The sequence below is a fragment of the Athene cunicularia genome (genome assembly GCF_003259725.1).
Source record: "Athene cunicularia isolate RWA chromosome 6 unlocalized genomic scaffold, athCun1 chr6_part1, whole genome shotgun sequence".
Taxonomy (NCBI): domain Eukaryota; kingdom Metazoa; phylum Chordata; class Aves; order Strigiformes; family Strigidae; genus Athene; species Athene cunicularia.
In genome coordinates, this window is record NW_020799105.1 from 21,398,640 (window position 1) to 21,424,778 (window position 26,139).

At 37.2% G+C, this 26,139-nt stretch overlaps 1 protein-coding gene across 2 annotated transcripts in view; it reads right to left on the reverse strand.

The window, feature by feature from the left end:
- Positions 1-1,404: 1,404 nt before the first annotated feature.
- Positions 1,405-26,139, reverse strand: part of ATE1 (arginyltransferase 1) — an 82,518-nt gene continuing 57,783 nt past the window's right edge. For both annotated transcript variants that reach the window (XM_026851072.1, XM_026851071.1), the window contains exons 10-11: positions 24,236-24,356; positions 1,405-3,979 (exon numbers count right to left, since the gene is read on the reverse strand). In XM_026851072.1, the coding sequence (XP_026706873.1) occupies positions 3,801-3,979; positions 24,236-24,356 (300 nt within the window). In that variant the 3' untranslated portion in view covers positions 1,405-3,800. The remainder of the gene's footprint in view (positions 3,980-24,235; positions 24,357-26,139) is intronic.

The window sequence follows — 26,139 nt, forward strand, 5'->3', positions numbered from 1 at the left end:
AATAAACACTCCCAGGAAGTTTTGATGTGCCTTGTGCACTGGATCACCTTGACACACCAACATTTCAAGCCACGGAGGCACTGGGCTTCAACAAAAGTCTCATTCAGGAATCCAGAATTAGCTGGAATTCTGCTTCATTCAGCAGGAAATCAAATCAAGGCTTGGTTGTATTTGTGCACATAATTCAGCCTTCTGCGTTGCTTGTTTGGCTGCTTACTTCAGAGAAAGGGTTTTTTTCAACCAACTAGAAATGGTATAGCCTAACTAAAATAAATAGCTAGTCCTCTCTAGTCTCCATTTGTGAAAAGCCTCTTCCCTTCTATTCTATTTGTACTATTCTGTCCCATTCTATTCTGTTCTGTTCGTCCTATTCTGTTCCGTTCTGGTTGTTCTGTCCCGTTCTGGTCGTTCTGTGGTCGTTCTGTCCCATTCTGGTCGTTCTGTCCCATTCTGGTCGTTCTGTCCCATTCTGGTCGTTCTGTCCCATTCTGGTCGTTCGTTCTGTTCCAGTCATTCCTTTCCATCCCATTCACAAGAGAATTATAAATTCTGTTTCAAAGCATAAACTCTTCATTAATCAGTCTAGCCAGAACTGAAATTTTTTTCTAAAATATGGTGATGTATTTTGAACTGATAGGTATCCCTTCTAATCACTGCTACTCTTTGACTGCCCTGATTTTGCTGTTCACTGGACACTTACTTAGTCAACCTCCAAGAAAATTATTTCCTATGAAGTAATACAGAAGTCACAATTGGAGCTATTACTTATGATAATTCACGGAGACTAGAAATAACTTTATTTTCTATACTTACAAGTCAAACAGGCCTGCTGAAAAGCAATTACAAATTCCACATGTGGGTTCTTTTGCATTTACTGAAATGTGTTGATGCTGGAAATGAGTAAGCTCCCCATTTATTTCCAATTAAAACAAAGAATGGTATTTTTTAGCATTGGTTACAGCTCTGCATTTTCTTACCACCTTTTTACACTCATTTATCAACAGATGATAGAACAAGGCAACCTTGCTTTAGGGATTAAGTCTCACAAACTACACTAAAAAAATTCTTATAAAATAGTTTGTACTAAATCATGTCTCCTGAAATTCAATAATTCTCCATTACAACATCTCATTAAATTAAATTGTAGTAGTGGTGAATTTTCACCTCCACTGAAGTCAATGGCAAAATTTACAGAACTTCATCCTCAGACTCTATTCCACTTTTAAACCAGGGATAGAGGTATCAGTCCTGAAAAATACTGCACAATTTCCTCTAAATAGCACTAGAGAAGCGAGTCAGATCTCAGCATACTACATGAGATGAACTCAATTTCTGAGTTAATCTCAATGTTGTCATTTTCTTAAGATAAATATATATATATATTTATATGTGTGTGTGTATATATATATATATATATATATATATATATATATATATTTTTGAGTTCAGTAAGAGTCAGAAGCCCAGCATGCCGTGGTGCTGCAGTTCAAGTGGAGGTCAGAAGGTGAAAGCACCATTTCAGAATTCACAGGAAATGGTCATTGACTTTTAGTGGTCACACTAACCACAACATCAAGCTGTACTCTATTTTCAATTTTATATTTATCTCACTTTTCCTTAACTGCAGTCCTTAAAAGCTCCCCATGAGAAACAGAGCATCAGATAAAAGTCTAATACATATCTAGAAGGCAAATCAGTAACAAATAGTGGGCACAAAAAGATGGAGCTCTTCAAGAAATCTCCGTGGTGACAGTAAGGCTGCTCTCTTGCAATTTAACAGAAACTTTAACTTCTCCAGGAGCACTGCGAGGCCATCATTAAGTGGTTTTGATAATCTTTAAGATTTTGCAAGTCATGCTGGAATTCCTCTGTGTCCACAAACTGATTTTATATCATATAAAAAGGTTTTCTCATTTATTTTGGTTTTCAGCCGTATGGGCATTGCTGCTTTTCAACACATTGTGCAGGCAGAAACTGTTATGCTATTTGACATTTCACTGAGCGGTGAGAGTATTTTCTCCACAGAAAGGAACTGTTGATAATAATGTTCATAAGTAGCATTTAGTGGTTCTCCTGTGGCAATAGCCTTAGATAAGACATGGACAAACTAGATTGTATAGTATATAGAAACTTCTTGGTACCGGGCAACAGATAAATACATACTAGATATAATGTTAACAGAAATAACCGATTTTATTGCAGACTGGGAGTAGATAAATACAATACATCCCAATTAATAAAATATAAAATTATTTTTAAAAATTACTGTTGAAGATGTACTCTATATCAATAATATTACAATGATCAAACAGATATGAAAAAAAAAGTGAAATCTGCAATGCACTTGAATCCCAAAATTCTTATGTCTCTTCCACATAAAAATCAGTGATTAGTAAGACTGGCCGTTTAAAATTAAATCAAGCCCATGCATGGTAGGAGATGCACCTCTCAGAGGGTAAAACTGAATTTGGTTCCTTTCTGGGGAAAAACACCTCACCTAGACAGATATTCTTGAACAAAAATCTTTCTTCAAAGTTTAACAGGGAACTTCAAGTTGATTCAAGGCAAATACGAGCTCCTGTTATCCAAGAAGATAAGAAACACAAATGCATCGGTAATGTTAGGATTTTGTAATACATTACTGAATTATACAACCATGTTATTTCCCAGATTTCCTATAACTTGTACGATTTGACGGGGACACAGACTACTACTGACAACGCTCATGTATCAGATAATAAAGTGCTTTCATAAAGCATCACAACTTTCTGTGTTTCCAACAGAATTATTTAGTAAAATGTTATTAAAGATGTTAACCTGTGAGCTGCTGCACCATAAACAAAACAGTCTGTAACAAAGTGCAGGAATATGATACTGAAGTCTCCCCATAAAATTCTGCAGAAAAAAAACTGCAACAGAACCCAGCAGTGGTACCTCATGTCTTTTTTTAGTATAGTTGTGAAATGTGCACCGAAGAGCTATAGGATAAACCTTCCAAGCTCTATTTCACATTAGCGATATGCATTAAAATACCCATTCTTTTTAGGCAAAGGATAAGGCTTATACCAAAAACCCACTGTGCCACTTGGCTGCATATCTTTGGTATATTTATAGTGCAACTATTCTGTTTCATCTCCAAAGGGGAAAGTTTTCCAAAGCACTGCATCCCCTGCCACTGAGAATCTACTATGAACTCCTACATTCACTAGGACCTGACACTAACCTACTGCTTTAAACAAATGAAGAATGTGCAGCGAAAATAACTTCTTCTTATTTTTAAATATACTACTGAAATAAAATTAAAACCACACCAGACTTCACATTAGAAAATAACAGCAAGTTTACAATTCTCTTGCAAGAGTTTCGGAGCATACAAATGCAGGCATAAATTTCACGGCAATTTTTAACAACAGATAATCAAGGTGCTATTTGAAAACATTTGTAATTTAATTATTGTTAATTTAGATTTAGTCGACCTTTGTCTGTACAAGAAAGACACCTGTTTCTCATTTTGCTTAGATACTCAGAATTATTCAAAATGCATAGAAAGGCTAGAACTACTTAATTAAAATATATTGCAAGCATGTTTTTCTAAACTTATATTGCTAAAGCCTTGCTGTATTGTAAGTTTTATTGGAGTTGACCTTTAAACACAGTACCATGTATTCACACAAGCCTAGATATATACCTGTATTTCATACGGCTAGTTGAGTAGGCATACCAACACAAAACTATAGTACATATCATCCAGTGGCAGTGCAATAAAATGTAGCGCCATCAAAATGCCATTTAATGATTTTTCAACTTCTAAATAGCAACATTCTTTCTGAACAGGTCTGTCCAACCAAACTTGCATATTGCTGAACGCTGGCTTCGTCGCTTGGCCCCTTCCTTCCTTTCTTATACACACTGTAAGGCATGATGGTTCTCTTGTGGAGTACTCTCACTCTGCCCAGTTCCTTAAGACGACCTTCATCAACTGCAAAGAGAGTCAGAAAACACAAAAAATGGTTATCTATACTGTCCACGTGATCTTAATTTATGCAACTAACTCCAATATGCATAATGAAAACTGGATGAAGTAATAAAACTAATCTGCAGATGAAGAGCAGATGAAAGCAGAGCTGATTTACAGAGCAGTCTTCTTGAATCATGGCTGAAAACAAAACCTATCTTGCAAATTAACTGTATTTGTGGTGTGTGAAAAAAATAAACCATGCAGCACACATTTCTGATGGTGATATATAGCATTTCTGAAAATACCTCTAGCTTGCATTCATTTAATGCTCGCTGGAGCCCACTGCCAGAAGTGAAACTATCTGGGAAATACTTTCAAACACAACCGACCAGAGGAGACCTGCTGTTATTGCCATACTGCACTTAATTACTACAGTGCTTGCAAAATCCACCAGCACAGAGCACTCCCCCTTCCCCAGCTGGGAAAAGTGTATTAAAACCAGCAAGAAGCCTCTATACTGTTTGCCTTAGGTAAGCATCAGGCAATAAACTGCCTTCCCAGGTGAAACTCCCTGGCCCTCCAGCTCCCATCTTTTAGCCCTCACTCTCCACTAGAATGACATCAAACACATGCCCGTCCTTCAAGTCTGACCCCCGAGCTCTGCAGACCAGCAGGGTTAGCAGTGCAAGCACTAGCTGGGTGGGCACGACCTAATTCCTCAGGCTTTCAAAGATACACACACCATAGTTGAATCTTATTAACCTCATCTACAGACCCCTTGTGACTTAATTTAACCAGAATCATACCCATAAGAGCGTCGTTGAACAAGTTAAAACTTCCTTGTTTTTATGAATCCAGTTGATGCTACTATTGCTGAATAATAATGTTATATAGCTGCTGCGTGCCAGAAAAATTGGCTCTACAGTGCTAGAAAACTCTTCAAAGAGTGTCAGAGAACATGCCACACACCTGAGGCCATTGTAGGATAAATTAATAAAATTATTACAAAATACTGGTAAAAGACATCTTGGACTTTTCTGAACTTCAGTTTTTAAAAGCCCCAATGCAAGAGTCAACTTAAACACAGAATCTGAACTACAAGTTTGACAACAGAACCATGTAAATTCAAATAGTAACAGAGAAGAGATGCTTACTAGAGCATCAACATTTGGGGACATCAGCTATGTGAAGACTCAATCTTTTTTCAGCATCAGGACATTATTCTGACTGAAGAGACAGGACAGGTAAGTATAATTGCTTAGCTTTAAGTACTGCATCAATCTGCCCCAAATTAAAATATTTTTTATGTTTAGGTACTTGCTTCACTTAGGTTAGAACATTTAAGGCTCATTGAACAGGATCTGGATGGTATCCACTCTACACCGTTCCCTGCTTATAACACGCACACAATGAAGCCTTCTGCTGAACGTCGGTTGACTCAAAATCAAACCAACTGCTGGGGAAAACCAGGTAACTCAAAAATAGGTTTTATTTTTAAGAGAATAAAGAGAGGTAGAACTTTCTCAACAAGTTTCACAAATGGCAGTAGATCCAAATTGCAGAGGATATGACATCAGCTCTGGGAAGCAAAATGGTCTTTTTTTTTTTTTTTTTTTTTCTTCACATACCTGCTCACTAGACTTGCCACAGGTAAGCTGAACAACTTGTTTGGAAGAATCTGAAGAGATTTATAAGACAAATCTCTATTTAAATGTAGCCCTTACTATGAAAAGGCTCAATACTCCCTTTTGGTCCCTCTTTGTGCTTTAACAAAGTTTGTCTTTTGTAGAGGTCATGAACACTCCCCTCCCTGGAAGGGTCCAAGGCCAGGTTGGACGGGGCTTTGGGCCACCTGGGCTAGTGGAAGGTGGCCCTGCCCATGGCAAGGGGGTGGGACTGGATGGTCTTTAAGGTCCCTTCCAACCCAAACCATTCTATGATTCTATGAAGTTCTTTGCAAGACATTCTTAAGAACTTGCCCCTATCCATCCACAAAAATGTTTTATAAACATTTTTCTGCTGATTGCCTGAATTTAGTATGTGAAACTTAACGAAGCCCACTTTACAAAATTTAGAGTGACTTCATTACTTTTATCTGTGTTTTGATTCCTAACATGAAAGCACAACCTATTTCTTAAGACTTAACTAGGAAAACGTGGTTTGAAGGAAGAAAATCTGAATAGTACTTGCTAAGATTGCATTCTCCACTAATTATTGTTGGCAATTGCTTTAGATAAACACCAAGTCAAAAACACTTTATGGCTTTCTCTCCCTCTTTGAAATCCATTGGGTTTTTGATGTGTGGCCAACACCTCCCTGATATCCCAATAGGTTGTTTTTACTACCAGCCCTACTGCCTATTCTATTACATCCTCCTCCTTTCTGAAAGTTCACCAAGGAAAAATTTGCAAGTTTGGCATCTGGAGGTGACACAAGTGTAAAGTTATTTTAAGTTCTTAAATTGGAAAGTTTATATTTACTGCACCTCTAGGCTGACTGTAAGTTTGTGTCTTGAAATGGATTTACGCCAAGCCTAGCCTTCATAGTCTCATGCCAAAAGCACTTTCAAAGCTGTTCACTACTCACTGTTTGATACTCTTTGCTTTCAAATAATACTGACGCCTGATACTCTGGATGAGTTCATCTTTTGGACTGTAGTGTTCCTGGCCCCAGATTCAATTTCTTACAGTAACTAAAGCTACCGTACCTTCAGTTTCACTACAGCCTTACTGGCTCAGCTGAACCCAGTTCTTGTTGCTCAGCATTTATATCCTTATTCTACTTTTACTTATTACATCAAGCGCAGTCGGTGCATTATCCTCCTCGCAATCAGGCCCACGCTAGCTCTTGCTCTACAGCCATATGAAACTTATTATGACCCAGCATTCTAGCAAATTTGTTAAGCACTGCAGCCAAGCATTTTCTGGGAAGAAGTAAGGCTTGCCAAACCATGCTGTAGATCAGCCCTTTCTTGGACAGGTTTGTGGCGCAGGTTTATAACACAACCCTCAGGCAGGAGAAGGCTCTCCCAAAGCAATCGAGAAAATACCAATATCTTGGAAAAAAACCACTGTAATATGAATACTTCAGACATGTTTTAAGCTTAACACTGACAGTAAACTATACATATAAAGACTCGGTAACGAGTTTATCATCAGGAAAAGTTTAAAGCCAGATATGTTTGGCCTTACATACTTACATTTGATTGACTGTATTTATATTTGTTGTAGACATTAAAGTTGATTCCAGATTCTTCAAATAAGGTTTGAAAGGCAGAACAATAATAGTCCAAATGTCTACAAAGATTACCTGTTTTAGTGAACATTTTTCCATTGACTCCCTCAAAACAGAAACCTTAATGATAAAAATAACCATCTGTAAAAATACTTAAATATATATAATTTAAACTCCATCTGAAAAAGAAACTTTTTACTGAAATGTTAAGTACCAGTAAAATAATCTCAGGTACATAGTTAAGCTTTTAGACAAGGTGAATAGGAACTTGTGTAACCATAATAACAAATCCGTAAGTTAAAATTCAGCCACCTTTCAATTGCTACTGCTCTGGAGGCAACATCACATGAATTCAGGAACGTACTCCTTTTATTCACGATTTAAACCTAAGCAGAATAGATTTAAGATAATTTAATTGAAGATAAAAGCATATTGGGCTCCAGCATTGTTTAAAAAATAAATTACCCTCCCCAAAAGAAAAATTAAATATCTGTTCCTGCTGAGTGACACATGATAAAATCTGGTTTATATTTAAGAAAATACCAATGAATTCTAACAGGCCTTCTCTGTGTGACTGATGCTGGGATATAGGAGCAATCCCAATTCAAAATGGGATCATATGCTCTATTAAATAAAATTGTTGAGAATAAGAAAAACATCTCTATCAATAAGTACTGTTTCTATGCTTTATTAAAGAAATTTCAGTTAGTGACATGCATTTCTAGAAAGACTCACACTGATCAGATAGTAGGAACAATATGTTAGGGTAACTTTAATCATTACTGTAATTACCAAATGCAGTATTGTTACCATTAAAGAGCTGGAAAAAGCTTGTTTTTTCCCTCTTCACACTTTCTCATTTTATACCTCCCGAATCTCCCACTAACCTCTGCTTTGCCTCACAAGTAGTTGGCACATTAATTTATAAAACCCTCAAAAAGCTAAAACGTTTGAATTGTTGGAAGACAAAATTTCTTTTGCAAGTGCATAATTATTGGATGCCTCATCAAGTTATAATTTATAGCCTGTTAATTTTCTAAGGCTTACTTCTTTAGCCATCACCCCAGTCCAGCCCTCAATGACTAAGAGCTTGTACACCATGGCTTCACACATGCTAAGTTTCTTAAGAATACTGTAGAAACCATCCTCCTCCAAGTCCAATTTTGTTCATCTAAGCAAATACCACTGGGTCTTGGAATGTAATTTTTTTTTAATACATTTTTTTATAATTTATCTATTTCTGTGCATTCTCTCCTGACACCTCTGGAAACACCTCATCTTTACCACTTGAAATGACTGGATTTGGTGGAAGCAGTTTTATTAACAAGGCATTATAAATAAGCAATAGCACTAGAAGGAAGTATAGTACTGCTAATGTTCATTTGGATTCCTGGGACTTTGCCTTTGTGAAGATTATCATGGAACTGTTAATTAATTGTTGTCTACAGAAAAGGCACTGTCACTTGACATACAAAACATACAAGGTTTTGTCCCTTAATTCTGTTACATCTATCAAGTAGTTTGGATGGTAGATACACAGAAAAAATAAACTTCAGAAAAATCAATTCTGTAGATTGAAAGTTCCTGTCATTTTAGGAAACTGAGCAATTGTGTATGCCAACTGTCTGTCTTTACATAAATATCATCCTCTAAGTCTCAAAGCTAAAAATACAGCTGAATTCCTGTTGAGTAAATTAACTGTCCCTTCCTTCTCTTCTCCCCTATGCTCCTAAAACACCAAATTATTTGTATAGCATTCATCTACTGAAATTTGAATATAGGAGAGATTTAGTATATAATTCAACCTTGCCACTGTGATCCCATAAAAATATTGCAAAGAGGTGTTAAAATGCTTTGTTCCCACCCCCATATCTCTATTAAATACAATTAATACCTGGAGGATTTCTTTTCTGAAAAAACCCAAAGCATAGCAGATACAATGCTAAGTATTCGTAAAAAAAAAAAAAGCAAAAAGTAGAAGTGACCTAAAGACCCTCTACGCAATGGTTTGTCTTGGCAGATGCCAGGCAGATATTGGTTTGATTTCTTCACCCAGGTACACACATGCACCTTCATCAAGAACACGGGCAACGTTGCTGAGCGACACCGAGTATTAAGCTAAAAGTAACAGCAGTGGTCTTCAAAGTCAGCCTCATCCAGCAATTGGCCCCAGAAATGCTTTTAGACTCAAGGGACTAGGAGGAATGTGAAGAGCAGGAAGTCTGACATACTCCTGTACAATGCAGGTTTTATTTTTCTTTGCCCAACCCAAGCCAACTTCCCCCCAAAACTGCAAGCTCCCTCCCGAAACCAAAATGTGATTATTCAAATGCTGATATGCATTCCTGCTGAAATACCAACATAAAATAAGGAGGAATTATTTTACCATTTTTATTCACAGCAAAAGGGCATCAGTGTGCTTTTGCACAGAAATTCAAAGTTCCGTGTTGTGAATTTTTTTCTTACAGCGCAGGAATCGATTAGCATTTTTATAAAATTATTTTGGGAAGCCGATATCCAAATATTTTTATTCTCCAACTACATTAACCTTTATTATTACTACCTAATATAAGCTGAAGTGAAAAACAGCTACATCTGGTCAGAAAGCCGGGTAAGCATGTGCAAAGCCCGACAACTTGAGACTCAGAGAGCGGCGAGCGAGCTCTGCAACAGCCTGCTGCAACTCCACACAGGCTTAGAGCCAACACCGCGTTGAAAAAAGTGTGATGGTTCAAAGGTTTTTGTAGCAAACTATTACTAAACCAGCTTTTTTGTGGTGGCTGATTTGGGTCAAGCTGGTTTTGATCAATACTGATTTGGAAAGACAGCCTGCAGCGGCAGTGCTCTGTACTGCTCTTCAGAGCCGTACGTGATGGGTGTCGAGTCAATGGTACCTCTTCCCTCATCCCCTTTAATATACTCCTCACAAGACAGTTTTTAATTTATCAGGGGTATAACCGAGAGACGCAAGCAAGCTAGCTTCTTGTTAAAGTACATTTTCCCATTTACAGGGAACTAAATGAAGAAAAAATTAAAAATAAGTGACAAATTTATTGACTTTCTTATTTTTTAAATAGGAAAAAGGACAACTGCCAATTTCTTTAAAAAATACCCAACATTAGTCACAGGAAAATATTTCTTATGTTTTCTGTACAGAATGGATTCAGAATTACTAAGACGCCTTACTGAGGTCTGGTATTTCTAATGCAAAAAAGAAATGTGGCACTCCTTCCTAAACTCAGAAATGACGCTGTTTCTGATCCTAAGTTTCAGTTTCCTTAAATGCTGCTTAAACCCCCTGGAACAAAGAAAGTATTTGGCCATCTTCACTTTGTGCTTCTGCATCCATGCTACACAGAGAAACTGGATTTTATTTTCTCCATAGTAGGATGAAAAAGTGGAAGAAAGAATGGAAACAGGCAAAGAACTGTCCTATTTCAAAATTTCAAATATTTAAAACTGTGCCATTAAGTGAAACTTGTGATTCACTTTTAAAGTAATCCTTGAAGGAAACTCCCACATAAATAACATTATAAATAAGTTTTCATTTTGCTTAGAAATGGAATCTCAGAAAAATTACCTCTAAGATTAAATCCACAGAAGAAAAAAAAAATGTAGGGAGATTAGCACTTGACAACTGCTGTATTTTCAAACCGACAGCCCAAAGGGTATGCTTGGGTTTTGGTTTTGTTTAACGTCATTCTTGGTTTTTAATTTTCAATTTTGAAGCAGTTACAGCTTACCTTGTTTTTAAAGATGAGCACAGTGTCCACATTTTCCAAATCAAAGAAAAACAACAGGTTTAAAATTCAATTTACAAGGAGCTTTAAAGTTTCATCATACCTGACCTTCCAAACTAGGTGTAAAAATGATAAAAGAAGCATCCATCCCTTGCTGGTTTCACCACAGCAGTGTTAATTTATTTTAGAAATACTACAGCCTCATCAAATTTTTTTTAAAGAAATGCTACATCTGATTTACACGACCTTGTCACAGTTAATGATCAATGCTTTTAAAACAAAGAAACTTTAAATGCAAGAAACAAATTAACTTTTCAAATTTTATAACTGAAATATTGGAGATGTTAATTACTAGAAATAGAAAATGTTTCCACCTCAGTTAGCAGTCTAATGCATCTGAACTTTGTATTGATGCTAGTTTCTTACTCAATTTAAAGCATTATTTCTTTGCATTCATCAACAAAGCACTGGAGGTCATCCTCAAAAACAAAATAGACAATAGAGAGTGACATGATAAGCAACACCTGTTAGTAGTAATATTTATATAAAACAGTGAGTTGAAAGGCATTTTTTCCTCATATTCCTTCACTCATACTCGATTCATACATTAGGAAATATGAAAGACCATTATGTCTTGGGGTATAAAAACTTGAACCAACATAAGAGTACAGTTAAAAATGAAGCACAAACAACAATAAAAAAATGCAAATAAAATAATTCTTGATTAAAGCCAGAAAGCAGAAGTCACAAAGGAAGCACAGTAACTCTCTGCAATTACTCCAATAAGAAATAAATAGGAACTTTCGAAATCACTGTTCAAAAAGAGAACGTTCCTAAGGGGAAAAAACGCACTTTGCCAAAATATTATCAATGATCCTTAAAACGGGAAGACAGAAGAATTACAGTTTTAAAAGTATAACTTATAGGGAACCTTAAAAGGGGTAAAGACAGGAAGTTACAACAAGGGTAAATCCTAGAGATCTTCCGAACAAAATTGTTGGGCTCTGTGCCTGAAATCATACAACTGGTTTATGATTTGCAATTCAATCTTGAGAAGCAAGCACAGACTAATCACTTGACAAAACGCATTCAAAAATCCGCTAACCCTGCCGTGCCACACGGAAACAATAACTCATTGTGTTTTGACTCTTATTATTCTAGTAGTAAACATGAATAGGGGCCAATGGAAAACATTTCCTGTGAATACAGCGATTCATGGCAGTTCTCGTTTTCAGCTGTAATTCACAGCAACCTGCAAAGGCTTCTGGCTTACCTGCAAATACAAACCTTTGACTGCATTGCCTACCACTAAAATCCAAGTATGGCCCACTGGTTTGGAGACATTTGAAAGAGATGCACATAAAACAGTAGGTATAAAAATCCCGTTTGATTTATGAGGAGCTCTCATATAATACAATTATTCTAACCTACCTCTGTTTATTATCCTGAAGTATGGTGACTGAGAAATGGATACCAAAGGGCTAGATTTAAATGATAGTGATATTTCTCCAAGGACTTCCTTTTCAGGGATGCACTATATAAAAAAAAAAACCCTAACAGTACCTGGGAAAATGTTAACTTAAATGAGACTGAACAACTTCCTAGCTGAAAACAGTATCTAGTGCCTGCAAATTAAAGACACTAAAAACAAAACAAAAAAAAAGACAAAAAAAACCCCCAGAAAAACAAAGGCAATATAACCTAGCAGATGGCAAATTGACAAAGATAACTATTTCACTTTTAGATACTCTTTCGGAAGACAAAACGCTCTAGCCAATTATTTTCAAGTTGTATCTCTGACACTATCCTTGATGACTTCAGATACAACAAATGAGAAAGTGAACTGCCCGTGAGGAACATTAACTGCATACCCAGGAGGCTTTCCTGTTGTTTTTTTTTCTTGTTTTAAATACCCTTTTTGGTCATCTAGTCAACTTTCAGTTATGCCTTCAGTTTAAACACACCATGCATACAAGGAGCAGAACCACAGCAGGCACAGCTCAGTTTGAAATGCACGAGCACAGTGAGACATCAGCTCTGTGCATGGCCCTGCACACCATCTCCCTAAACCAGGCTCTGCAACTGCAGTGCCCCGGCAATCAGCAGCCTGCACAAGGTAGTTTTGCAGATCCAAACTAACTAGGTCAAAGTTTTACAAGCTCATTCCTGCCCCAACTCATTTTTGCTGGACTCTGCAGGTGTTCCTAATGCCTGATTCTGATCACGCTGGGTTCTGGGAAGGTTTATTTAATCTGGGTCAGCACTGACGAGCCTGAGCAAGCTTTATCCTGCACCAGATCCATCTCCCCTGTGCTTCTCAGAACCTTTGTTAGCTGAGTTTTTCCATTCCTCAAAGTATCCGAGTTATTCATACCGATACCGTTCAGTATTTCGAGCTGCTCGTTTCTCTTTAGAGACAGAAGGGAAAATCATGGTCAAAATCCAACAAGCACTTGGAAACAGCATGGAAAGCAACTCCTTAATTCCCTTGCTAACGTGGAATTAAAACTCTACACGTATCTTTCCAGAGAGTTTAGCAAGGTACCTGTCATCTCAAGAATATCATCAAAAGTGACTCAGTTACTGTTGGGAGAGACACATTAAACATGCCATTAAATCTGTGAATTGAAGGTTAGGAATACTAAATTAGAGATGCATCTGAAATAGAAAAGATGAGGGATGGAAAGCAACTGCCACACAAACGCTTCCTATTAGGGCTGAATTAAATATTTCATTAATTTCTCACGAAAAACATGAATAAATATTTTTCTTAAACACAGAATGCTTACCTCATTACTAACTCTAGCAGAACCTTAACACTAGTAACTACACAGCCATCTCAAACAGAACAGCTTATTTCACCTATTTCCTGAACATATTTTGCATAAGAAAAAAAACAGAAACACTATATAAACTGCATTTTCAGCTGGTAGCTAAAATATCTTGTAAGTCAGTAATATTTACCCAAGAAGCCAAATACTCAGCTCCACTAAAATCTGTCATTTTCCAACTACAAAGTGACACTAATGAGCCAAAAGTTTTGTACCACAAACAGTGCCTAAGATGACGTACTGACCTTCATGTCTGTTTGAGAGCAAAGCACAACTGTCTTGCCCAGTATCTGAATTTCTGCAACTTCCACTGATTGCAAAGCTGACGTTCATGACATGGAAAAGTGTTTCTGACTTCACTTTTCATGTCAAATTAATTTTACAAGGGCTAACCATAGAGGAATACTGTTATTGCCTCATTTTGTATATTTTAGAATCATTTTGTATTGCACAAACAAATTAAGAAACACACTTTGTAACTTTAATAGGCCATCGTCACCCTCTGGATTCTAACCTTGCTTCCAGGGAATTAAAAAAAAATAAAAATTGTGGCTGAGATAGACATATTAATTAAAACAAAGGGAATTTTAGCAATTCTGGATTTTTAAAAATTCTATTTCAGAAATATATTTCCATATACTTATTTCCATCACATTTATGCAAGAATAAAAAATGTTGGCAGTTTTGTTTCTTTTTCTGAAGCCAAGTCTTCCCATGGGACTGACCCCAAGCCAGCTGATAGCAAGGGCGTACTAACAAGGACTTCAGACTTTCACAAGAAGTCTTCCCAGGAGACAGTTCCACTTTCAAGCAGACTTCCAGGGACTTTTAATCACAGGTTTTAATGATACTTCAAGCCAACAGCAAAACGCAGTACTGAGCCCCAAGCTTACAATGGCAGTAAAACCAACGGAATAAAACATAGTATGAAAGACAAAAGTTACAGGGTTATGCTTTACAGAGTCACAGCTTCAAAAAATGGGATGGAAACAAGAAAAAATCTGACAGAATAAAAGAGCTAAATACCATTTATCGCAATATTTGAACTGTATAGAAGTGAAAATGGCAGGAAGCACTAAGATGATCGTAGAAAAAGAAAGGCAAAGCAAAGTCCTCGTTGAGACTGATATATGAGAAGGAGGAAAAAAAACCAAATACAAGAGTCAAGCTGAGAAGTACAAATGCAATCGTTTCCATGAAATAGGAAAACTGAAGCAATTGGCAGTAGCTTATCAGCTAAATAAATCAGATTACTGCAATCAATTTACTGGCTAAATTAATTAAAACATGGAATCAAATTATATTCCATGTGAAAAGTTGGGATGATGTCACCAGAGCAGAGAGTAAACATGTTCTGAGGCACCAAGGATTGTTACAAAAGGTCTGACCCTGAAAAAAATTTTGCTGTGGTGACGGGTAGAGTGTGGCTGCGCTGGGACTCGGCACATGCCTGTGGTGTTGCTTCCACAGCTGCTCTGTATCTGCACCCAATTACAGCTTTTAACTTTTATCACATTTGGAAACTAATCCCATATGCTAGTTATGCTCAGCATGAAATAAATCTGCATGATCTCTCTTACTTATCCCACATTATTTAATTTTTAATTTCTGTTCTTGTGTTTCTAACACCTTTTGTGTATGGAAAATAATTCCTCCAAGATTTGGCAGTCTTGGCCCTTGCCCACATTCCCCTGAATCTTCAGCAACTAATGAGTTCACTTCTGGTCTAGTCACAAAAAAACCCCAGAATTATTCTGCTAGAGAATCAAATGTCACAACATTCAAATTGTGAAGGAGTATCTTGAGCACAGAACCACCTAAGATTTATCTCTTCAATGCAAGAAGTACACCAGGATATCTTTATTTTTCAAGTAAGGGTCTCGAAAAATTATGTCATTTCAAAATACATCTATTCATTTCACAATGTCTATGATAAGTCATTTTGGATTAAAACATATTTTGGGGAATTTTGCAGTCCAAGCCAAATGTTAGATGAACTACACTAAGTCAGATGATGGTGCGTGTTGAGGGGCATTGGTTTACTCTGCTACACACGTCAGATGCAGATATATTTAGAATATCAATACATACAGACTTTAAAATCATAAATATTTAGTGAAGTTTGAGATTCGCTATTAACAATGCAAAATGGAGTTCATATTATGATCGTACTTCAAATCATATTACAAAGACCTGTCTTTGCAATTAATTGTTTTGGGAGACTCCACTGCAGAGCTGATGGTTCAGTGTAATTTCTACCCCGCAGCCAATTTACACAGTGTCAGTTGTTTAGGACCCACAAATTAAGTTAGAAACATTACCTTTTTATTACAGAAGCCATGGAATATTTGAGCATATTTTTGCATCGTGAGGGTAAAATCCCACACCAATCATTTCAATTTAATCTAAACATACTAAAGAACGAGGGAAAAATTTGCCTGGCTACACCTTATTGGCACTATTTTTGTTGTTTAAATATCTTGTATGCTCAGGGATCACACTGGATTTAGAAATATGCATTCTGATGATTCTAAGTGTTTATAAGCTTAATCAGAAACAGATATAAACTTGTAAAATGTGTCTCTTCCAGAGGAGCTGCAAGAAATAATTTGATATGTCTGTCTTCTTCTAGGTTACAGAATTCAAATTAATTACCTATAGCTTTGATAAGATAGTGGAAAGTGAGTTCTTTTAAATAATTTAGTTCATGATCCATCAAAAATTACTTAAAACTGTTTCTTAACTCTCATACTAAACAACACTGTATCTTTAAAAAAAATTATAAACAGTTGGTTTAGAGCAGACCAGAAATTTCTCCCTAATCAGATGATTGCACAGTTCTAAACAATTTGTTTAATGTTTTCCATCTGTCATAGTTTTGTGACTATATTTTCATCGTCTCGAGAACTTCAGCACATTTACTCTTATAAACATTAATCTGCCTCACACTACCCTTACATTAACGTGCACCACCTTTTGCATTAATCCATCTGACTAGATTCAAAGATGCAACACTACACGTGTACATCACTCTGCCAGGGATCTAAACTCTCAGACGTGACCCAATGGCAACCGCAGTTCACTTCATGGATACAAATATGTGATCATGGCTTTTCCACTAAGAGGGAGGAGGAATAAGGCCAGTATCATGCTACTACACTATACTTTTAAGAATCTATCTTAAAATTAAACTCTGTACTTGCTGGGAAAAATAAGAAAAAAAAAAAAAATCAACAAAATACTTGCATTCACATACATAATAAAAACATGTTTGAAATATGCCTTTTTTATTAGCAAAGAATAGTATCTAAATAGTACATAAAATTAAATATGACAAACACAACACTAGAAATCAAGGTTAATGAAATAGTTGTGACAAATTCTTTTTCTAGTGAAGGCACTATGCACACAAATATATTTTTAAAATAAATGAGTTTTGTATAACTGCCCAAGACTGTAGATTTCTGGATAAGAATTCTAAGTTTTATTTATGCATTTGCATGACAAAGTTCTGGTAGTGGGGAGCTACAGGGGCAGCTTCTGTGAGAAGCTGCTAGAATCTTCCCCCAAGTCCAATGAATCCAACGCCAGCCAGCTCCAGGATGGACCCACCGCTGGCCAAGGCTGAGCCCATCCACGACAGCGGTAGCGCCTCTGGGATAACGTATTTAAGAAGGGGGAAAAAACCAACTGCACAGCAGCAGACAAAGAGAGGAGTGAGAACGTGAGAGCAAGAGCTCTGCAGCCACCCAGGTCAGTGAGGAAGGAGGGAGAGGAGCAGAGATTCCCCGGCAGCCCGTGGTGCAGCCCACGGTGGGGCAGCTGTGCCCTGCACCCATGGGGGCCCACGGGGGAGCAGAACCCACCTGCACCCATGGGGGACCCCACGCCGGAGCAGGGGGATGCCCGAAGGAGGCTGCGACCCCGTGGGGAGCCCCCGCTGGAGCAGGCTCCTGGCAGGAGCTGTGGGCCCGTGGAGAGAGGAGCCCGGGCTGGGGCAGGTTTGCTGGCGGGACTGGTGACCCCGGGGGGACCCACGCTGGGGCAGTCTGTGAAGAGCTGCAGCCCGTGGGGAGGACTCGTGTTGGAGATGTTCATGGAGGACTGTCTGCTGTGGGAGGGACCCCACGCTGGAGCAGGGGAGGAGTGTGAGGAGTCCTCCCCTGAGGAGGAAGGAGCAGCAGAGACAACGGGTGGTGAACCGACCACAACCCCCATTGCCCATCCCCTGCGCTGCTGGGGGGGAGAGAGAAAGTGGGAGTGAAGTCGAGCCCAAGAAGGAGGGAGGGATGGGGGGAAGGTATTTTTAAGAAGTGGTGTTATTTCTCATTATCCCACTCTGATTTGATCAGTACTAAATTAAACTAACTTCCCCAAGTCGAGTCCATTCTGCCTGTGACCATAACTGCTGAGTGATCTCCCTGTCCTTATCTTGACCCACAGCCTTCCACTGTATTTTCTCTCCCCACTACAACTAAGGAGAAAAGTGATACAGTGGCTTTGGTGGGCAACCAGCATTCAGCCAGTGTCAACTCACAGCACTTTACTATAACTAATAACACCCAAGTTTTTTGCAAGAAGCATTAAGATGCATAATCAAGTCACTAATAAGAGGATTCAGAGTTATTAAATGCTGGGGAAGTTGTTTGCTTTTTACTACTCTAGCTTACTATGTGCAGCAAAATAACAGTGCTGCAAAGCTGTGAAAATTTTCATTTTGTATGCAACAAAGGAGTTAGGTCTGTAATATGTAAAAAAGATGTATTTTTGAAGAAAAAAAAGTTTTTTCAGCTTGTATTCCCAGAAGTTTCAAAAATCTGGTAAAAACTTGCAATAAAAGCTACAAGACTACTACAGAAAAAGACTGGAAATCTTAAGCAATTTTTAGTTTAATAATTCAAAAACTAGTGATCTGGTATCAACTCTGTTCATAAGGTAATACATTGAATGGGTTTGGGTTTTTTTTTTTTAGAGTTGTTCTTGTGAGCCTGAAGTAAGACCTCTCACTTCAAATTCTGACCTCTACATAGATGTGTATAGTGTCCTAGGACCCCGGCATTGATCATTGAATTAAACACTGAAAAAAATCATTAATACTTCTGAAATGGAGAGTTTAAGCACTGATTTTAGTGTTGTTTCAGGGTGGGGTTTTTTTTCAGATGGTTAAGACTTGTATGTGAACATGAGGCAATTTATAAGACCTTCTGGATTTCAACATCTGTCTTTTGTGTAGACATAGCCTCACCAGTTCCTGGGTGGCTGCAGGCAGATCACTGAAAAGCAGAGAAAACAGAAATTATTTTCTCTTGATTCCAATGCCTATCGTGGCTCAGACCATCTGGAAACAGTCTAAAGGCTAAATTCTTCTAAGGGCTTCCATTCCTCTGCTGGAAGAAACAAGGTCTTTATTGCTGTGTGGAGATGGCAGATGCAGAGTCTGGTCTGCATCAAGAACAATGAGAGGAAGGTGGTTGCTGAATTGTTAGGCACTGGCAAATTTCTGCTGGCATATGACTTTGGCTTCATAATCTCTTCAGGTTTTCACATCGAGTTTCTTTCTACATAGTATATTTAAAAACCAGCCTCTCTTACTCATCACTAGAAATATCTATCTAGATTTTCAAGTTTTAATCCACCATTTCTTATTTCAAGTTTTCTTGAAATTTGAAGTTTTCTGTTCTTGTCAAGTCCTTCCCATTGTTCTACCTATATGAACTACTGCAAAATTTGCTTCCCTGTCTTTCCATGCATGTCTCTACCAGCTACCCACATCCTGATCACATCAGACCGACCTCACTTCCAAAGTTTTCCACAGCCTGTTTCACCCCCATCTTCACTCCTAGCACCTACAGGCAATAATGCAAGTTCTACCTCTGACTACGGGATCTGATATCTCAGACCAGTTTATCTGTTTTTGAAGAAAACTCATTTGTGCTTCCCCATATTCTTCACTTCTACACCTCTCATGCTGCAAAAACTAATGTACTTCCTTAGATCCCTCTTCAAAACTCTCCCTCCTCACTGTGATGTTTATGAAAAACTTCATACAGTTTAGCCAGTTTAATCTCTTACTGTTAAGTCTATTAATAGACTAGAATCTATTACTATAATTGACCAGATAAACCAGAAGTGTTCCTCTGTTCCTTTATACCATCCTTCTGCATCCACCGTGGTTTGTGTTAGACTATAGTCTCTGGAGCAAAGAGCATCTTGTCTTACAGAACACAAAGCCAAGACAGAGGAGTCTATGTATGCCTTTGTTATGTGTATTTTTCAACACTGGAGAAAGTACTTTCATTTTAATTAATGTAGTCCATTTGATTCCATTTTGATTTCACTCTATTATTAGATATACAGGAAGCTGAACAGATGTGTATTAGCTCAGCCAATTTATCAACCTCAGCAAACAAATCAGTCAGGAAAAAAAAGCATTAAAGTCCTTTTTGATCTGCACTACTCAAAGCAGCGGACACAGGAAGGTGGGAAGCAGCTTCCACCACTGGGATTGCTGAGGGCTGTGCCTAGCAATTTGGATCAAGCACAGCTTTTTTGCTTGGGTAACAGCACCCTGTTCACCCTGGTAGGCACAATATCCACCCCACATGACTCGACACAGTCAGGAGGCTATAAAACTATGAAGGCTTTGAACCACCACTTCAGATTAGGATTGTATCTGCCTTTAGCTGAAGTTGCTTCTTAAAGGTGTTGACAGTCCAGTGCTGATGGGAGGAAAGATCTGAAGTTTCCCATTAATTTAATTAACATCCCCAAAAGTACAATTTTTATAAATTTTTTCACAGGAGCAACAAACTGAAAATCTCAAAAGATGTTAGAAAAAAGAGATGTCATTGGGTTAGTCTCAGAAAAATGAAAAGCAGAAGGATAAAAGTATTGCCAGGATACCAAGTAAATTATTTGTAATTCTCTTCATACTACATTTGTTCCATGGGCAAAGCTGTTAGTGAAAGTACCAACGAAGCAAATCCCTGACGGCCAGTTCTGAGAAGAGGAAGTTAACTAGTATGACAGACAGATCCATGCCCAGGAATATTTCAGCAGATGCTATCATGTGACTGAATTTTGCTCATCAGTTTTGATATGTTGACAAAGTCACTGACAGCAATCTTTTAACTAACTTCTTTTTTCTTTACCGTAACTCCATCTGTCTTTTGTGTAGACATAGCTAATGGTCTGTTAAATGAAGTTTGGCACTATCTCAATTTTCAGAATGCATCAGTATCCAAAGCCTCTCACTACTGCCCCACCTCAACAACTGCTTATTTACTTGAAAAGTAAGTGACCAGTCACAGGTTAATAATAAACACAACAGAATCTTAATAAACCTCTCTCATTTATAAGATCATGCCAGGTCTTCTGAATTTTTCAAATTGAACAGGCAACAAAAAATGAAAAATCTGTTCCGAGGCATGAGTAATTTAGGCGAAACTGGTTATTTATAAAAGCAAGAATACTTGACAAACATGAGCTTTCATCCATGATTGCTGACTGTTGCTATGCAATTTTTTCTTCTGAACTGATGTTTTTCAATACATGTTAGGAACTGCGCATAAAGAGCCTACCAGCAGTTTATTTAAGTATCAAATTTGAGCGTTTGCTGGCACAGGACCTCATCGTTGTCTCTGTATGACTGCAGTGTTTTGAGGTTAAGTAAGGCTGAATCTCATTACACTGGCCAGAAGTAGTAAAGAGTTGGACCTATTTCAACCACCCCTATTTGCCATCCTAAACAATAAAAAGTTATTGTGGTTCCTGTGATTGCTTTTTTAATTTATTAACTGTTAGACACTTCTTTAGACTTATCTCTGTGGTATAAAGAGTTAAGAACTTTGTTTAGTTCGTCTGTCCTCTCTTCTTCATTCTTCAAATGTTAACAAAAGTATTAAATATTAGAAGAGAAGGGGATGGAAAACACCACATTTTAAAACCATTTGAAAATGCTCATGCTGAGGACAACCACATAATGCAAACCAGGCAAAAATCCTCTGCAAATACCAATTAATTATTATCTGATACTTTAGAAAAATTTTGCTACTTTGTCAGCATCTCTTTTTTTTTTTTCCCAGAATAGAAAAACTAAATTTGATTATAGGAAGGACTCCTGCAATATAATGTGTATGAATACTCTAGAAATCCTTTTTATACTGCAGACTTGGAAGGTCATAGCACATAGCACCCTCTCCTGAAGTAGCAGCTGCTGCTGCTCTATAACGCATTCTCACAACCTGCAACTGATAAATTTATTATGTAAAATTTTTTTTTTAAAGGAAGGGAAAAGAAGTTCAAAAATTGCCAAAAATGATGAACAAACTAGTGTGAGGTAACGTTTCAGAAATTTTCTGACATTACAGACAATATTAAAAGATGACCATTTCCAGTTACTGTTTTACTGCCCCAGGCAGCAATGCAAGTCGCACTATTTCTCCCAGCTGTTGACTGGATCTGGTTATTGCCCTCAGTTTCTACGTCAGAAATACCACTCCTGATAAATCATGACCTACTTAACTGACATAATTATGGGCAGCGTTATAGAAAGCTGATTCAAGAGGCATAAAAGACCAGATCATTCTAATCCTTTTTTTAAAATTCTCTGTAACTTCATGAAACTCATATTACTCACCACTGTAGAGAGTAAAGAAGAAAGAAGGAAACTAAACTGATTTTACTGTTGAGAAATATCTTCCTTAGGGCTAGCAACTACTTAAGCCTCAAATAACTATAAGCTCACAGCAGGTCCAGTGCATTTCAACATGTAGCTATGTTTTAATTTCCTTAAACCACAGGACGTAAGTCACAGTTCCAGTAGTGTCTGGAGTGAGATATTCTGTGCTGATAATGTTTCCAAATGCATGGTATGCCACAGGAATTTCACAGAATCAAGAAGACGGTGCCCCTTTGCTCATATGGGGTTAACACCTTCAAAGGCAGTAGTTTAGTTGTCATTTCTGGGCTTAAATGACACTCACTCCTTTCTTTTTGAATAAGAGTATCTTGAACACCACTCGCCTCCAAAACCATTTCCCTTCTTCCTACTACCTTTATAATTTTTTCTAATTTCCTCTCACCAATCTGATGATGATTCTAGTTGCTAAAGACATGATGTGCTGCCCGTTCAAAACTCTTGCAGATTGAGCTTCTCCCATGGTGATAAATAGTCTTTTAAAGAGCATCCAAGCATGCTCCTCAGTCTCTTTCCCACCACATCACACAGGTACCAGCACAATCCCTAAAGAACATTCCCTGTTTGCACAGAACACTTCAGGTAATTCTGCTCCTAAAACTTTCTAATAGGTACCTTTGTCTAGAAATATTTGAACCTCATTATGGTAGTTACTATAATTATTACCTTAGCGTTCCAGTTGAGAAACTAAGTCACAGCATAAATGGGAACATGCACAGGATGAGGGAAAGCAAGGAACTCAAGCAGCTTTTACAGTTCACAATCCTGCTTAGGTGGTCATCTCTTCAAATTCCTTTCATTTATATACACCTTACCCTTCCAACAGTTAACAGTTAACCAGCTAGTGAATGAAAATTGTATTAAGCTACAGCCATGAAAAGCAAAAAGAAAGAAGCAGCTGTTTAAGAGTGCTCACAGACAGGTAAATCTGCATTTTGATGGCTAAAACCAGACCATGGCGTTATGTACTCGAGTTTAATCACTGACAACCTTTCTCATTTGTTATTCAGTGAAGGATATTCAGCAATTTTCAATTAATAAAAAAGTTAACCAGTTTTTCCTTTCCACCCAAGCACCATACCAAGCCTTCTCTACCACAGCTGCCTTGGGACCTACAATCAGCCCACAGAGTTAGTAGCTAAAGCAAGTACACGTGGGTTTTTTTCAGTTTGATTGCATTGTTTTACAGTAGCATTACTGTATTATCTTCTGGTAGGTAATATTTTTGACCATTCTATGCTGGCAAATCACTAAGTACCTATTTTACAGAATATAAACATCTATGTCGCATCTATTCAAGATATTTAAGGTGTCTCTGCTGCTCATTGTATTCTTCAAATTCACTGACAGATTGTTAAACTAAATCTGCCACTTTGTTTCTTTCTTTAAGCTTCTCCAGCCCTTTCACTTTCCTGTATTGATTCTAACATCTTTTCTTTATGTATTCATCTGACTAGAATGTAAGGGAGGAACAATTATTTGACCAGATTTTTCATGCACAGAATAACAAATATAATTATCTGAAAGGCAGCAATATGTACTAAGTTCCATCTACATAGAGCTTGTAAAACAATGTACTTAAAATTTGTATTGCTTATTTTATTTAAAAAAGATAAAACTCTCTATTTGCTAATGCCTGCTGGAGAAGTTGTGAATTTTACACTTCTTATCCTTCACAGATAAGATTTCCATAATGCTTCAGCAGCAGACGATACTGATACATTATAAAAACAAGACAGACAATTTATAGACCTATCATAACTCGTAAACTTACCTGCTTTCATGTCCTGGTTGAATCGACAGTATTTTGAGTGCTCAAGCAGGGGCAGACATCGCTCAATAGGCGTCCACACGTACGTCTCTGGACACAACAAGTCAGAGGGCCTGTACTGACCCTACAAAGGAGAAAAAGGAAAAAAAAAAAATATCAGTTGCACAAGAATCTGGCTACAACATTCCAGATTTTCCCATAAACAAGGAATAATTTTAATCTAATCTACACCAAATGAGTCAGAGACAGCTTAACTGAAATCACAGGCTTAGTTCTTTAGTAATTTCAGCACCACCTCAGGAATACAAACTTAACCTTGGCACTTGAAGAAAATATAAAATTAACGTAACACATTGTTACGGTATCCAAGATGAGCTAGAAAAATTTTGGCTTTGCTTACTGAAATTCTGTTTTTAAGTTATCCTCTAGAGTTCTACTGAGCTGGTGCTGACACTAAAAAACTCAGCACCTCCAAAAAGCAGCTGGTCTCAAGTGTTGGTAATTCTAGAAAAAAAAAATCTAACAGGAAAACCCCATGCTTAACAGTAAGCACAATGCTATTTTTACTGCATTACTGATGAAGCATTTTGTTCATTGCTACTTAAATACCCACATTTTCTTTTTAATTCATGGAGTTTTTCCTGGAATAGTTTACAGGTAATGACTAGTGAAATTCTACCATTTTTTAATTGATTTATTAAGAAGATATTCTTTGCAGACATTCCCAGAAACTAAATAGCCATAATTATTTTCCCTTTAGCTACACAGAAAATCACCACCTCAGCAATAATAACCTCCTCTAATCAGATCTTAATTTGATTTAAAATAAGATTATTCATTGGCCTATAACTTAAGTCAAAAAATCTATCTTTAGGTCATTATTCATTTCATCCATAACCTCTCAACATTCAGAGCCATATGGTAGCAATATCAGATTTTTTAAAACTGAAAATTCATTTCACGTATCAGTTTGAGAAACAGACACAGAACAAGTAGAATTTAAAAGTTTAAGGATCTCAATTATACAGGTCTTGAGGCAACTGTGAAAAGTCTGGGCATTATAAGAAGTCACATTGCAGTTGACACAATTAAGAGTTCTTCATAGCAATTACTTTAAACAGGTAATGAAGATGATCATCTCGTTATGAAGTTGATTTTTCTTCCAACGTCTACTATGAAACAATGCAAAGTCGTCTTGAATGAAACTGAGCAACGTTTGGGAAGGGATATAGATAATTACTGTGACTACAGTCTGGTGATAAAAACCCCATATTTTTAAGTCACATTCACAAGCTCAGCTAATCTGCCTTTAGACATATCCTTATGCAGCAACACTCAATTTTGGAAATCTTACTATTCAACTCTTCACAATATTGACAGTAGAACTTTTTTTATTATGTATTTCCCACCAACGGTAAATTGTTGAATAAGAAATGCAAAAGTTATCTCTGATAAAAACAAAGTCATAAATGTCCACGAGGAAAAAAAAAAATCCCTAAGCTTCATGCTAAAACTTGTCAAATACCTGATACATCTTTCCAAAACGAGTCTGTATGATTCTTACTTTCTCATTTGAAGAACATTCAGGATTGACTTGCAACTACCATTGTTGGTTTGGGTTTTTCTTTAATTAAACATAAATTTTAATATTAAAATTAAAACAATATTTCTCCAATTTCGTACAGAAGCTTAAACCTCAAGGCCTTAGAAAATCCTCTAAAGACAGAGAATAGAAATGACATTATTAAATAAACCACTTTGAAATGTTACACTATCTAAACAGAAATACTTGAAAGGTATGTGAAGGTAATGCTTAAAGTACACTTTCAGATGAAACAATTTAAGAACTTGGGGGGAAAAAAAATTCCTTTTCAGTCAGTTGCAGGTTGTGGGGTTTTTTTTTTTTT